Source organism: Oncorhynchus nerka, linkage group LG22 (assembly GCF_034236695.1).
Source record: "Oncorhynchus nerka isolate Pitt River linkage group LG22, Oner_Uvic_2.0, whole genome shotgun sequence".
NCBI classification, from domain to species: domain Eukaryota; kingdom Metazoa; phylum Chordata; class Actinopteri; order Salmoniformes; family Salmonidae; genus Oncorhynchus; species Oncorhynchus nerka.
The window spans coordinates 82,889,974-82,902,210 of NC_088417.1; the positions used below are offsets into that span (position 1 = coordinate 82,889,974).

At 44.6% G+C, this 12,237-nt stretch overlaps 1 protein-coding gene across 1 annotated transcript; it reads right to left on the reverse strand.

Annotated features, from left to right (window-relative positions):
- Positions 1-368: 368 nt before the first annotated feature.
- LOC135563715 (protein mono-ADP-ribosyltransferase PARP4-like) lies at positions 369-11,891 on the reverse strand. Its single transcript, XM_065006830.1, has 4 exons — positions 11,829-11,891; positions 5,156-5,971; positions 550-646; positions 369-385 (listed from the first exon to the last, which is right to left on the reverse strand). Exons 1-4 carry the CDS (start codon positions 11,889-11,891, stop codon positions 369-371), a joined length of 993 nt encoding a protein of 330 aa, XP_064862902.1.
- Between the last annotated feature and the right edge of the window lie 346 nt (positions 11,892-12,237).

Genomic DNA, 12,237 nt, shown 5'->3' on the forward strand with positions numbered 1-12,237 from the left:
TCTCTCTGTGTGTGTGTGTGTGTGTGTGTGTGTGTGTGTGTGTGTGTGTGTGTGTGTGTGTGTGTGTGTGTGTGTGTGTGTGTGTGTGTGTGTGTGTGTGTGTGTGTGTGTGTGTGTGTGTGTGTGTGTGTGTGTGTGCCACCTTGTGAATGAGGTTGCTGTGCTTTGCTGCCTGATTGGTGATCTTCATCATGTCTGTGTCCGCCAATCAGATAGACCTGGAGAGAGGGAGAAGGCACCATGTACTTGACAGGTTAGAAACTGAGATGATTCCCTCCACTTTTGACATTAACTCATTATATACACCTGACCTTACACATATTATCTTCCATCATATTTTTTTAAGAAATAGTTATTTTTACTTTACTCTAAAGTTTTATTGGTCCTAAGGGTTTAGAAGAGAGGGGTAGAGGAGGAGGAAGACAACCAAGACAACCATGAAGACAGGATGAGGTTGAATGAATGAATACTCACCCTGGTCAGTGAGCAGAGGTAAGCAGAGTAGCTCAACTCTAGGAAGGCAATGTGAGGGAGAGGTCCTAGACAAACTTTCAGCCATCAGGCTCTCCTCCATTAGGGACATGTTGGCAGTGACCTCATCGGGGAGGAACACAGACATGCTGAAATCATACTGCATCTGAACAATCTGCAGAGAGAGGGAAGAAAAAAGAGGCAGGGAGAAAATGGAGAAGAGGAGAGATCAGATGAATTGGAAAGAATGTTTATGAAAAATATTAAGTATTTTTTTTACTTTTTATACCAGGTAGTGGGAACAAAATAACTGTGTACTTACTGTGGAGCTCAGGTCTGAGTTGATGCCCAATTTCACTGGGTAATGGTCCTGGTTCATCATAGCAATGCAGGTGTGTCTCCCCATCTAGCTGAAAGTTCTCCATCCCTCCACCTTGACTGAACACGCTGCTGCTAGTGCTAGCCGCTACTAATGATGATGCAACAAAGGCACTAATGAATGTGAGAGAAAAAATACATATTTCGCTGATTTGTTTGATATTTAACAATTATATATTTAACAATAGTAAGACATTTCTGTTCTACTAATGCTGTGTTTTTATGGTCTCTACTCTAGCTCCCTGCAGCTAATCTGGGCATATAGTCAAGAATAGGTTTTATTAGAGATAGTTTAGGAGAAGAAAAATCCTTCATTGTCTCAAAATCATCCTTGAATCTGGGAGACTAAGCCGGGTGGGAGTTAAAACAACACCAGGTGCAGATAACCACAATATTAACCCAAAGTTGCTTATGATGCCCCCGATCTGTATGGGTGGGGTGGAACCAGCCATAACTAAGCATTTTTAGTGTCCGCAATATTTTCTGTAAAGGTTAGGCTCTCGGTCCAACACTCAAGAGTGTGGGGTCGACCAGTCTCATTATGGCAATAATTAATCAATATTAAATTAAGATAATTGTTTGAAGAAATGACAAAGTCTCTCTCACTTGATTAGAATATGCCACGTCATGCTACTGGTTGAAGTGCAAGCCAGGCTAATACTAGTGGTTATTGAAGTTCTAGCTAGGCCTGGGACTGTCTCTGGCCTCGTCGCCTTTGTGACTTATGTCCTCTGCCTCGCTGATGATTGAAGTATTATCAGCGGCACTGTCTTTTTACAAAAGAAATGTGTTAACTGTGGTAATTTTTCGGACTTTTTTTTTTTTCTTATTTGTTTTCTCTTCCCTGCTCTGAAAGTGCCTCATTGCTGCAGCATTACTTTCAATGAAAGGGTGGAATCGTCCATTGTTAATATTAATGACACTTGTTTCTGCTATTATGAGAAAAAGTTAATTATATTGATATGAAACATATATGTATGGAAATATATGATTGATTTATTAAATAAAATATAATAAAAGTTTATGGGTTGCCTACACAGTTTTGCAGGTGCAGCAAAACGCTTATGTTTCTAGCTCTAACAGCGCAGCAATATCTAGCAGTACAATAACAAGAGAAAGAAGACTAGCATTTTTCACAACATGGTCAAAACTTTGCATACATACAGTATATCACAAAAGTGAGTACACCCCTCACATTTTTGTGAATATTTGAGTATATCTTTTCATGTGACAACACTGAAGAAATGACACTTTGCTACAATGTAAAGTAGTGAGTGTACAGCTTGTATAACAGTGCAAATTTGCTGATCCCTCAAAATAACTCAACACACAGCCATTAATGTCTAAAGCACTGGCAACAAAAGTGAGTACACCCCTAAGTGACTCTAGACTTGGTATAGAGACATTGACTGGAATCTAAATATGTATTTACATTTTAAAGTAATTATTTTGTTAAAGTGGCTGCCTAAGGGTCAAATCGTGGGTGGCTCCATATAAATATATTTTCAGGGTACATACAGTTGAAGTCGGAAGTTTACATACACTTAGGTTAGAGTAATTAAAACTTGTTTTTCAACCACTCCACAAATACCTTGTTAACAAACTATAGTTTTGGCAAGTCAGTTAGGACATCTACTTTGTGCATGACACAAGTAATTTTTCCAACAATTGTTTACAAACAGATAATTAAACTTATAATTCACTGTATCACAATTCCAGTGGGTCAGAAGTTTACATACACTAAGTTGACTGTGCCTTTAAACAGCTTGAAAAATTCCAGAAAATTATGCCATGGCTTTAGAAGCTTCTGATAGGCTAATTGACATCACTTGAGTCAATTGGAGGTGTAGCTGTGGATGTATTTCAAGGCCTACCTTCAAACTCAGTGCCTCTTTACTTGACATCATGGGAAAATCCAAAGAAATCAGCCAAGACCTCAGAAAAAAATCGTAGACCACAAGTCTGGTTCATCCTTGGGAGCAATTTCCAAATGCCTGAAGCTACCACGTTCATCTGTACAAACAATAGTACGCAAGATGTCATACCGCTCAGGAAGGAAACGCGTTCTGTCTCCTAGAGATGAATGTACTTTGGTGCAAAAAATGCAAATCAATCCTAGAACAACATCAAAGGACCTTGTGAAGATGCTGAAGGAAACGGGTACAAAAGTATCTATATCCACAGTAAAAACGAGGCCTATATCGACAACCTGAAAGACAGGGAATTTTTACTCTGATTAAATGTCAGGAATTGTGAAAAACAAGAGTTTTAATGTATTTGGCTAAGGTGTATGTAAACTTCCAACTTCAACTGTACATCTACCTCTGTGCAAAATGTGGTGCTTTTATCACAAAGTAAACCATTGAGTCAACATTTCTCGCTTAGCAGCACACCACTAATATATACAAGAGAGGTGATTTTTCATTCCTCCGTAGTAACACAAAAATCATCGTAAATTGTTTCTTGTCAGTAACTAGTGGCTTGACAAATTCCTACAATTTCAGAAGGTCAAAATGTACCCCTGTTGGGCTTTTAGGATTCAAATTAACTCGTTTGCAATCAACTTGAAAATTGGTACATACCGGTACATGGCTAAATACTGTATGGAAAATTGGTACATACCGGTACATGGCTAAATACTGTATGGAAAATTGGTACATACCGGTACATGGCTAAATACTGTATGGAAAATTGTATTTACCCTTTATTATTCCTATTTAGCACTTCAAAATGATCCATTATGAAAATGATTTCTTGCTAACAAAATGTTGTCATGGTATGTCAAACTTGAATGACTCGGAGGTGAAAGATGTGTTCAACTCCAATGTATGCACAATCAAAGGCGCTCAACATAAGACATGGTTCATTATCAGTAATGAGCTTTGTGTTGAGTTTTGAAAATATAGCACTGACATCTGAAAAATGTGCCAAAGTGATTGAGAGAAACTGTAAGAGGCCAGAGGGAATGGTTTGGACATTCAATAAAGACAAAGCAGAACCCGTGTGGTGTGTGTGTGTCCATTGCGCTATCTGACATAAGGAAATGCAGTGGACTCATGACTGAATGGTTAATAAAGGAACCTCTGACAAGAGTCTGTCTGTGCTGTAGGGTAAAGCACATCAGAAGCTTGTCATGTGGTAACTTATCATGCAAGCAAACAAATCTAAACAGAATGTTGCATAGATTTAGGGTCCTCAATAAGTCAAAAGTTTTATTGATGTTCAATATTCACATAGAAATGATAAAAAATCAGTGTTTTGTACATCTGATTTCCTTTTTCCCGTTTCATTATGACTAGGTCATGACATCTTTAGGTTGGCATAAGACTGCCCTCGTGTGGTCACATTCAGCATGCCCAGTGTACTGTATTTTGAGGACAGGAAATAAAACAGTATACTCTTCAGACTGCTTGTTAAAATGAAAGCAAGATCAAATCCGATCTCAAACTAAAGCAGTATCACAAGCATTAAAAGCATACATTCAAGGTGATAAACAACCAGTCCAGTGGAAAATATATAATTACAAAACATATTTGACTCTGTACTTATTCAATTATTCTATCCAAATACATATCAGAGAACAGGTTAGAAACGCAACCCAGGTGTATGAGCAGATGTTCAGCCTGTTGAAGTGAACTTCTTCTGTTTCCACCAGTTAGTCAGGCAAGTCCTGTCTCTGAACAGCTGCTTTCTGACTCCTTGCAGCTCCGCAGTGCAGCATGTTGTAGTCTTATCTTCATCCTAACCTCTCTCACCTGGGAATTCACAAAGACAATACTCCCCAAAAGATGAAATAAAGCTATGGTGAACACAGGGTTCATAGTCTATACCGTGTGGGTCTGCATGTACTACACCAGGGAAATATCTTACAGCCAGGGGTGGCTGTGTGTGTGTGTGTGTGTGTGTGTGTGTGTGTGTGTGTGTGTGTGTGTGTGTGTGTGTGTGTGTGTGTGTGTGTGTGTGTGTGTGTGTGTGTGTGTGTGTGTGTAAACATGTTTTGTGCAGCTAAAAGGCAGCATGTGTGACTCACATCTTTGTATTATTTTTCAGTGGTGGTGCCATTGATTGTGTAGATGTCTCTTCCCTCTGTATAGAGGAGGATCAATGTGAAAGCACACTGTCAAATGATTCATTTCAACGTAAGGACATTCGGGGTTAAAACAAAATCTACATTAGAGCAGAAAAAAGAGTGAGCGAAACAAGCATAATCACTAAATGCCTTCTTTCACCTGTCCTGTGTGTGTCGTCTAGTCTGGAGGGTAGTTGGGTGTGGTTGGGAAACTAAGGGTTGAACCCTTAGGCCTACTGAGTCTTTGCCGGAGGAGTTGTAGTTCTTCAGTCCATGGGGGCTGGCCAGGGTCCAAATGAAAAGATGAGTCAGTGGTGGAGGATATACCAGGGTCTTCAGGTGAAGGGCAGAGGCCAGGGGTGGAGGCTGTACCAGGGTCTTCAGGTGAAGGGCAGAGGCCAGGGGTGGAGGATATACCAGGGTCTTCAGGTGAAGGGCAGAGGCCAGGGGTGGAGGATGTACCAGGGTCTTCAGGTGAAGGGCAGAGGCCAGGGGTGGAGGCTGTACCGGGGTCTTCAGGTGAAGGGCAGAGGCCAGGGGTGGAGGCTGTACCAGGGTCTTCAGGTGAAGGGCAGAGGCCAGGGGTGGAGGCTGTACCGGGGTCTTCGGGTGAAGGGCAGAGGCCAGGGGTGGAGGCTGTACCGGGGTCTTCAGGTGAAGGGCAGAGGCCAGGGGTGGAGGCTGTACCAGGGTCTTCAGGTGAAGGGCAGAGGCCAGGGGTGGAGGATGTACCAGGGTCTTCAGGTGAAGGGCAGAGGCCAGGGGTGGAGGGTGTACCAGGGTCTTCAGGTGAAGGGCAGAGGCCAGGGGTGGAGGATGTACCAGGGTCTTCAGGTGAAGGGCAGAGGCCAGGGGTGGAGGATGTACCAGGGTCTTCAGGTGAAGGGCAGAGGCCAGGGGTGGAGGCTGTACCAGGGTCTTCAGGTGAAGGGCAGAGGCCAGGGGTGGAGGATGTACCAGGGTCTTCAGGTGAAGGGCAGAGGCCAGGGGTGGAGGGTGTACCAGGGTCTTCAGGTGAAGGGCAGAGGCCAGGGGTGGAGGATGTACCAGGGTCTTCAGGTGAAGGGCAGAGGCCAAGGGTGGAGGTGGGTGGCACACCAAGCAGATAGCTTATCCATGTCATTGAGTGCCATGGGCTCTGGACTACTGGGGCTAGGTCTGTAGCAGGGGGACAGGAGAGGGGACACTGGCTCCTGAGGTACCTGCTGTGGGGCAGGGGGGGGGGATCTGATATTCTGAAAGCCTGTCTTCTCTCCTGGTACTTTAGCTACAGTATGGAGTTAACAGAGGACATACAGTGGGACAAAAAAGTATTTAGTCAGCCACCAATTGTGCAAGTTCTCCCACTTAAAAAGATGAGAGAGGCCTGTAATTTTCATCCTACCATGTGATTCTCTGGATTTTTTTTCTCATTTTGTCTGTCATAGTTGAAGTGTACCTATGATGACAATTACAGGCCTCTCCACACTACCACAAAGGGTTTTTGAGTTGGTGCATTGTATTTTGACTTTAGTTCTAAAGTCCTCCTGTCCTCTAGCAGTCTTGTTTTCTTTCTAAAGCCTTCTGGGTGAGGGTGGACACCTCTCTCTCTCTTTCTCTCTTTCCCCCCTGTGGTAGTGTGGCAGAATATGAGGCTTTACTCTGAGATGGACAGTCATGGGAGGTTGCCAGGCCCCTAGAGGTAGGGGTAGTTGTTAAATTCCCCTCACTTCCCCGGAAAGGAGTACCAGTACCTCTATAATTCAGGGATTTTTTTTTTGAGGGGGGTAGCTATTTGGCCTGGGTTTGTCCGGTGTCTAGAAACCATTTTTTTTGCTCTGAACAGGATTGGGGCTGCACCGAACAGGTTTGATGCTGCAGGTCTCCTTTCTGGGTTGTTGGTTGTGCTGGAGGTGGGCCGCATAGACGAGCTCTGATCCTGGATCGGCTCTTGGATCCTCTGATCCTGGGTAGATCCGTGAAGACCTCTACTCTGAATCTTGGGTGAGGGGAAGGGGAACAGCCTCTGTGTGTCAGTCGGAGCCCTAGACAATCCGCTGGAGAGTTTAGCTACTACAGGCTGTCAAAGGGCTATACATGTCTCCTTCATGTCTCTAAGGCTAGGAAGGGAAGGTCTCTCTTTCCTCCCACTGTCCTCCTTTGACTTTAGCTCACAAGCTGTGATTGTAGAACCTTAAGTATTAAGACGAATGTCACTGGGAGGAAAACTCTTATTGGTTGACCGTTGTTAAGTTCCCCAGTTTCTGTGTTGGAGCTTGTGTATTTGAGTGTGTTTCAGGAGACGGCTTCCTGAATTCTCCCCAAGCAGCTGATGGGTCGACTCCACGACTAATTGGAGCTGACCCCGCCCCCTCGTCAAGTTACAGCTGTATCCCATTAGACTCCTTCTCCAGTTATAAAAGCCAGTATTCTGTTGTTCAGTAGAGAGATCATTGCTGGGAGGTCATTGCAGAAAGATCATGGCTGAGAGAGGAGGCTGATGGCTGAGAGAGGAGGCTGATGGCTGAGAGAGGAGGCTGATGGCTGAGAGAGGAGGCTGATGGCTGAGGAGAGGAGGCTGATGGCTGATGGTCATATTATGTTTGTTGTTTCTGAGAGTGATACAGGCAGTTGGAATGTACTGTGTTAGTTTGTTGCATTATCAGATAGAGCTTATTTGATGTCCTTTTGTTTCTTAGTTTTTGTGAAATTGTTTAATATTCTGTCTCATTTGTTCCCAGGGGGGAAGGCACCTAGGGAGTGTTTAGGCAAGAGGCCCGCGGGCATACATATACCCATAGTATATTCACTGTCTAGGCACACTAGGTAAGACCTGGGTGGAACACCCCCTGTATTTTGGTTAGGACACCAGGTGGTGCTAAATTAGGTAAGTAGTGGGTAGGCAGGTAAGGTAGCAGAGGGGGCTTTGAGATTTATTTTCTTTGCTTTGGTTCCGTCCAGCCCCTTTCCCCCATATTACCGTGTGACGGAATAAATTCCTTGTAAACGGTACCACTCTCTCTGCCTTTGTCATTCTTACTCACATCTACAGTCCCATACCTCTTTCATTTCACAGATAATTGAGTTGTAGAAGGGTGTTGCGTTCCCTCTTCATACAGGCGTGCGTAACAACCGTCTCCCTCCAGCCTGCCTTCCTACTGACAACACTCTGAGGTGATGTATTGAAATGACACTCAGTTTTGTCTGTCAGCTTCTCTGATGAAGATTGTGCAGGTGTTAATTTAGGTGAATCAGAGGTCTTGGTTTTAGGACTTTTCTTATCTTGAGGAGACTTGTTCCTGCTGATCTGTAGTTGACTGAGGAGATGACTTACATGGCAACTTAGGACTTTTTGAAAATAAAAGAGAGCCGCACACTCTAGGAGCTCAGATGTAAAAATGTAATTACCAACGTTTCGACAGCCAAGCTGTCTTCATCAGGGTATAATCACAAACACTGCGGGATGACTCTTTTATAGTGTCAAAAGACACAGGTGTCTGTAATCATGACCAAGATTGGCCTAATATCATTGGTTAATAATCAAAAAAATGAAGGTGAGTGTTGGCTTACTGCCTGGGCTCGGTGTCCCAAGGTCTAGCTCAGTTGACGAAACATCAGGTGAGGCTGGTGGTTTCATTGGTTTCTGTAGTCGTGGGTCAGCTGGTGGAATCTTAAGATTCTTTCAGAGTGGGACTGGCATGTGATGATACGGAAGTCTTAGCTATGGCAGGAGAACATTTCTCAGTTATTTTCTTTGGTGTTGAAGTCTTCTTCATTTCACTGCTCCTTATCATATCAGAATCAGCTTCGCTGTATCCTCTATAACATTGAACATGTCTGGGCATGGAGTGTGACATCTAGCTGCTTGACATCTAGCTTTAGGGATGGTTACAGAGTCTTTAGGGTTGGCACAGTTACTGTCCCTTTAGCTGCTGGTGGACAGCTCTCCAGCCCACAACGTGTAGTCCTATTTCCTGAGATGTCGCTCCTGGTGTGGAGCATTGACTCCCTGCGAAAAGTCCCATGTTGTCGGGGTACAAGGTGCTTTTGAGGTGAATAACAGTGTGCGTAATGGGGTGCTAAGGGCACTGGAAGACATACTGAGAGAGAAGGAAGGGGAAAGTATTGGGGTGTTGAGAGATGTGCTAGAAAGAGGAGCAGGGTAAGGAGGAACGCTGGTATCTGTGGGGGAGGAGTGGGTGTAGGGTGGGCTGAGCATGACACTCGCATTAGATGCTGGGGAGTCTGAGGCACTGCTGCCGGCGCCATGACTGGCAGCCCCATCTCCTCGCCCAGCTGGGTGACAGGGGACGGGCTCCTTTTCCTCTTCAAATCAAAGTTTATTTGTCACGTGCGCCGAATACAACAGGTGTAGACCTTACAGTGAAATGCTTACTTACAGGCTCTAACCAATAGTGCAAAAAAAAGGTGTTAGGGGAACAATAGGTAAGTAAAGAAATAAAACGACAGTAAAAAGACAGGCTATATATAGTAACGAGGCTATATATAGTAACGAGGCTATAAAAGTAGCGAGGCTACATGCAGACACCGGTTAGTCAGGCTGATTGAGGTAGTATGTACATATGGTTAAAGTGACTATGCATATATGATGAACAGAGAGTAGCAGTAGTGTAAAAGAGGGGTTGGTGGGTGGTGGGATACAATGCAGATAGCCCGGTTAGCCAATGTGCGGGAGCACTGGTTGGTCGGCCCAATTGAGGTAGTATGTACATGAATGTATAGTTAAAGTGACTGTTGAGAAGCCTTTTTGTCCTAGACTTGGCACTCCGGTACCGCTTGCCATGCGGTAGTAGAGAGAACAGTCTATGACTAGGGTGGCTGGGGTCTTTGACACTTTTTAGGGCCTTCCTCTGACACCGCCTGGTGTAGAGGTCCTGGATGGCAGGCAGCTTAGGCCCTGTGATGTACTGGGCCGTACGCACGACCCTCTGTAGTGCCTTGCGGTCAGAGGCCGAGCAAGGGGGGCGTGCTCGGTCCACCTTTTCCTGTAGTCCACAATCATCTCCTTAGTCTTGGCTACGTTGAGGGATAGGTTGTTATTCTGGCACCACACGGCCAGGTCTCTGACCTCCCTATAGGCTGTCTCGTTGTCTGTGATCAGGCCTACCACTGTTGTGTTGTCTGCAAACATAATGATGGTGTTGGAGTCGTGCAGTCGTGGGTGAACAGGGAGTACAGGAGGGGACTGAGCACGCACCCCTGTGGAGCTCCAGTGTTGAGGATCAGCATGGCAGATGTGTTGCTACCCACCCTCACCACCTGGGGGCAGCCCGTCAGGAAGTCCAGGATCCAGTTGCAGAGGGAGGTGTTTAGTCCCAGGATCCTTAGCTTAGTGAAGAGCTTTGAGGTTACTATGGTGTTGAACGCACTTTGGTGATGAACGCTGAGCTGTAGTCGATGAATAGCATTCTCACATAAGTGTTCCTTTTGTCCAGGTGAGAAAGGGCAGTGTGGAGTGCAATAGAGATTGCATCATCTGTGGATCTGTTTGAGTGGTATGCAAATTGGAGCGGGACCAGGGTTTATGGGATAATGGTGTTGATGTGAGCCATTACCAACCTTTCAAAGCACTTCATTGCTACGGACGTGAGTGCTACGGGTCTGTAGTCATTTAACCAGGTTGCCTTTGTGTTCTTGGGCACAGGGACTATGGTGGTCTGCTTGAAACATGTTGGTATTAGACTCTATCAGGGACATGTTTAAAATGTCAGTGAACTTCTTCCGGTGCCATTTTAACTTCACTCCTGGGCAGGGTTTAAAGACAGACATCCCCTCCCCAGCATCCAGAGTGGTGGTAGGTCTTGCTTGGATACCAGAGGGTCCTGCTAACAAATGGTAGGACCGGGAATAGGTCATTACAATTAGGGTTGCACAATTATGGGAACTTTCAATAAATTCCTTAGTTTTCCAGAAATCTTGGTTGGAGGGTGAATCCTCCAACTGGGATTTCTGGAAAACCAGGGAATTTATTGAAATTTCCCATAATTTTGTAACCCTAATTACAATCATTAGTAGAGGGTATCTTGCAAAAGAGAATCACATTCATAGAAGGGAATAAATTCAGTAACCATTGACATTGCATTAGAATGACTATGATTCTTTTTTTATGTCTCAAATGTTGTAGAATAAAGTCCCTACCTCTTTCAGCATGAGGCCCTTCTGATGTCTCATAATGGGGGGAAAAGTGAGAGAAAACAGTAATATTGCTTATGAGAGCCAATATTCCGATTTTGTTGACAACCCCACTTCCTCTCATATACCCTGTTAGCCTGGAACTTTTTAAAAACACCTTTAAAATGGATGGATTGAGCAAATACTGAGCATAGGGATTACTTTATCACAAAGCTGCTCAAGCTTCTTCTTATGATGTTTGGTCTTCTCATTGCGCACGGCCTGATACCATTTCAAACTATTCTGATAGCGGTGGATGAGGAAAGCAGGGGTGGTGCATCAGAACAGAGGCTCAAAGATCCCTGAGAACGGGATAGGGAGCCACCATCTCCTCTCCCTCCCCTGTCCTCACCTCCAGCAGCATGCACCTTAACAAGGGATCTGTGAGAGGAAAACGTCAAGGGGGCTCTGGTCTCCAGAGGGGGGTTGCTTGGTGGGCTCTGGTCTGAGTCACTGGCCTAACCAGCTGACCACCAGGGAGGGTTCTCTGCCTGGTGAGCTTCTCTAAGTCTGGCCTCACTGAGATTAAACAGAGTGTGGCCTCTGGATGTTTGAACCACTCTTATCAGTCGGGTTGGGGATGGGTCGTTTTATTGGACAAAGTCTACAGTGGCGCCTACCAATAGGGAGGTCTGTGGTGTATTTGAGCAAAGGCTTATCATAAGGTTCTCCTTTCCAGGTCTCTTGCACTGGCATCCACATCTTTGTCTTAGCTGAGAGAGCAGGGGGTACTTGCTACCGAGGCCCGGTGGGACAAGGGCAGTGGTCTGAGGGGGGGCTGTAGATGGCCCTTCTCCTGCATGATTGAATAAACAGGTTTAAATGTACAAATAGACATCTATTAAGTTAGATTGTCTAGCTGCTGTAGCTAGCCAATAGATTATTTAAAGTCCTCACCAGATAAATGTGAACATTTCCTTGCATTGACTCCTCCCTCATTCTGGGACCTAAGAAAAAAGCAGTGTTTTTCTTAAACTTTTTCCAGCATTATTAGTTAGCTAATCTTTTCTTTTTTACATTTATGATTGAAAGACAGCATTCAAACTTTAGCTAACATAGTTAGCTCTTGCCTGCTAGCTAGCGCATTTCAGATAACATGAATTTAGCTAGCCACACGAGATTGATTGATAACTACCATCCAATTTGGT

Bases quoted from the DNA above. Each gene is read 5' to 3' on its own strand.
- LOC135563715 (XM_065006830.1), bottom strand. From the start codon at position 11,891: ATGCAGGAGAAGGGCCATCTACAGCCCCCCCTCAGACCACTGCCCTTG. The intron at 5,972-11,828 runs GTAGCAAGTACC...CTTCACCTGAAG, and splicing joins CCTTGTCCCACCGGGCCTCG to ACCCTGGTACATCCTCCACC. The intron at 647-5,155 runs GTAGGCCTAAGG...CTCTCTCTGCAG, and splicing joins ACTCCTCCGGCAAAGACTCA to ATTGTTCAGATGCAGTATGA.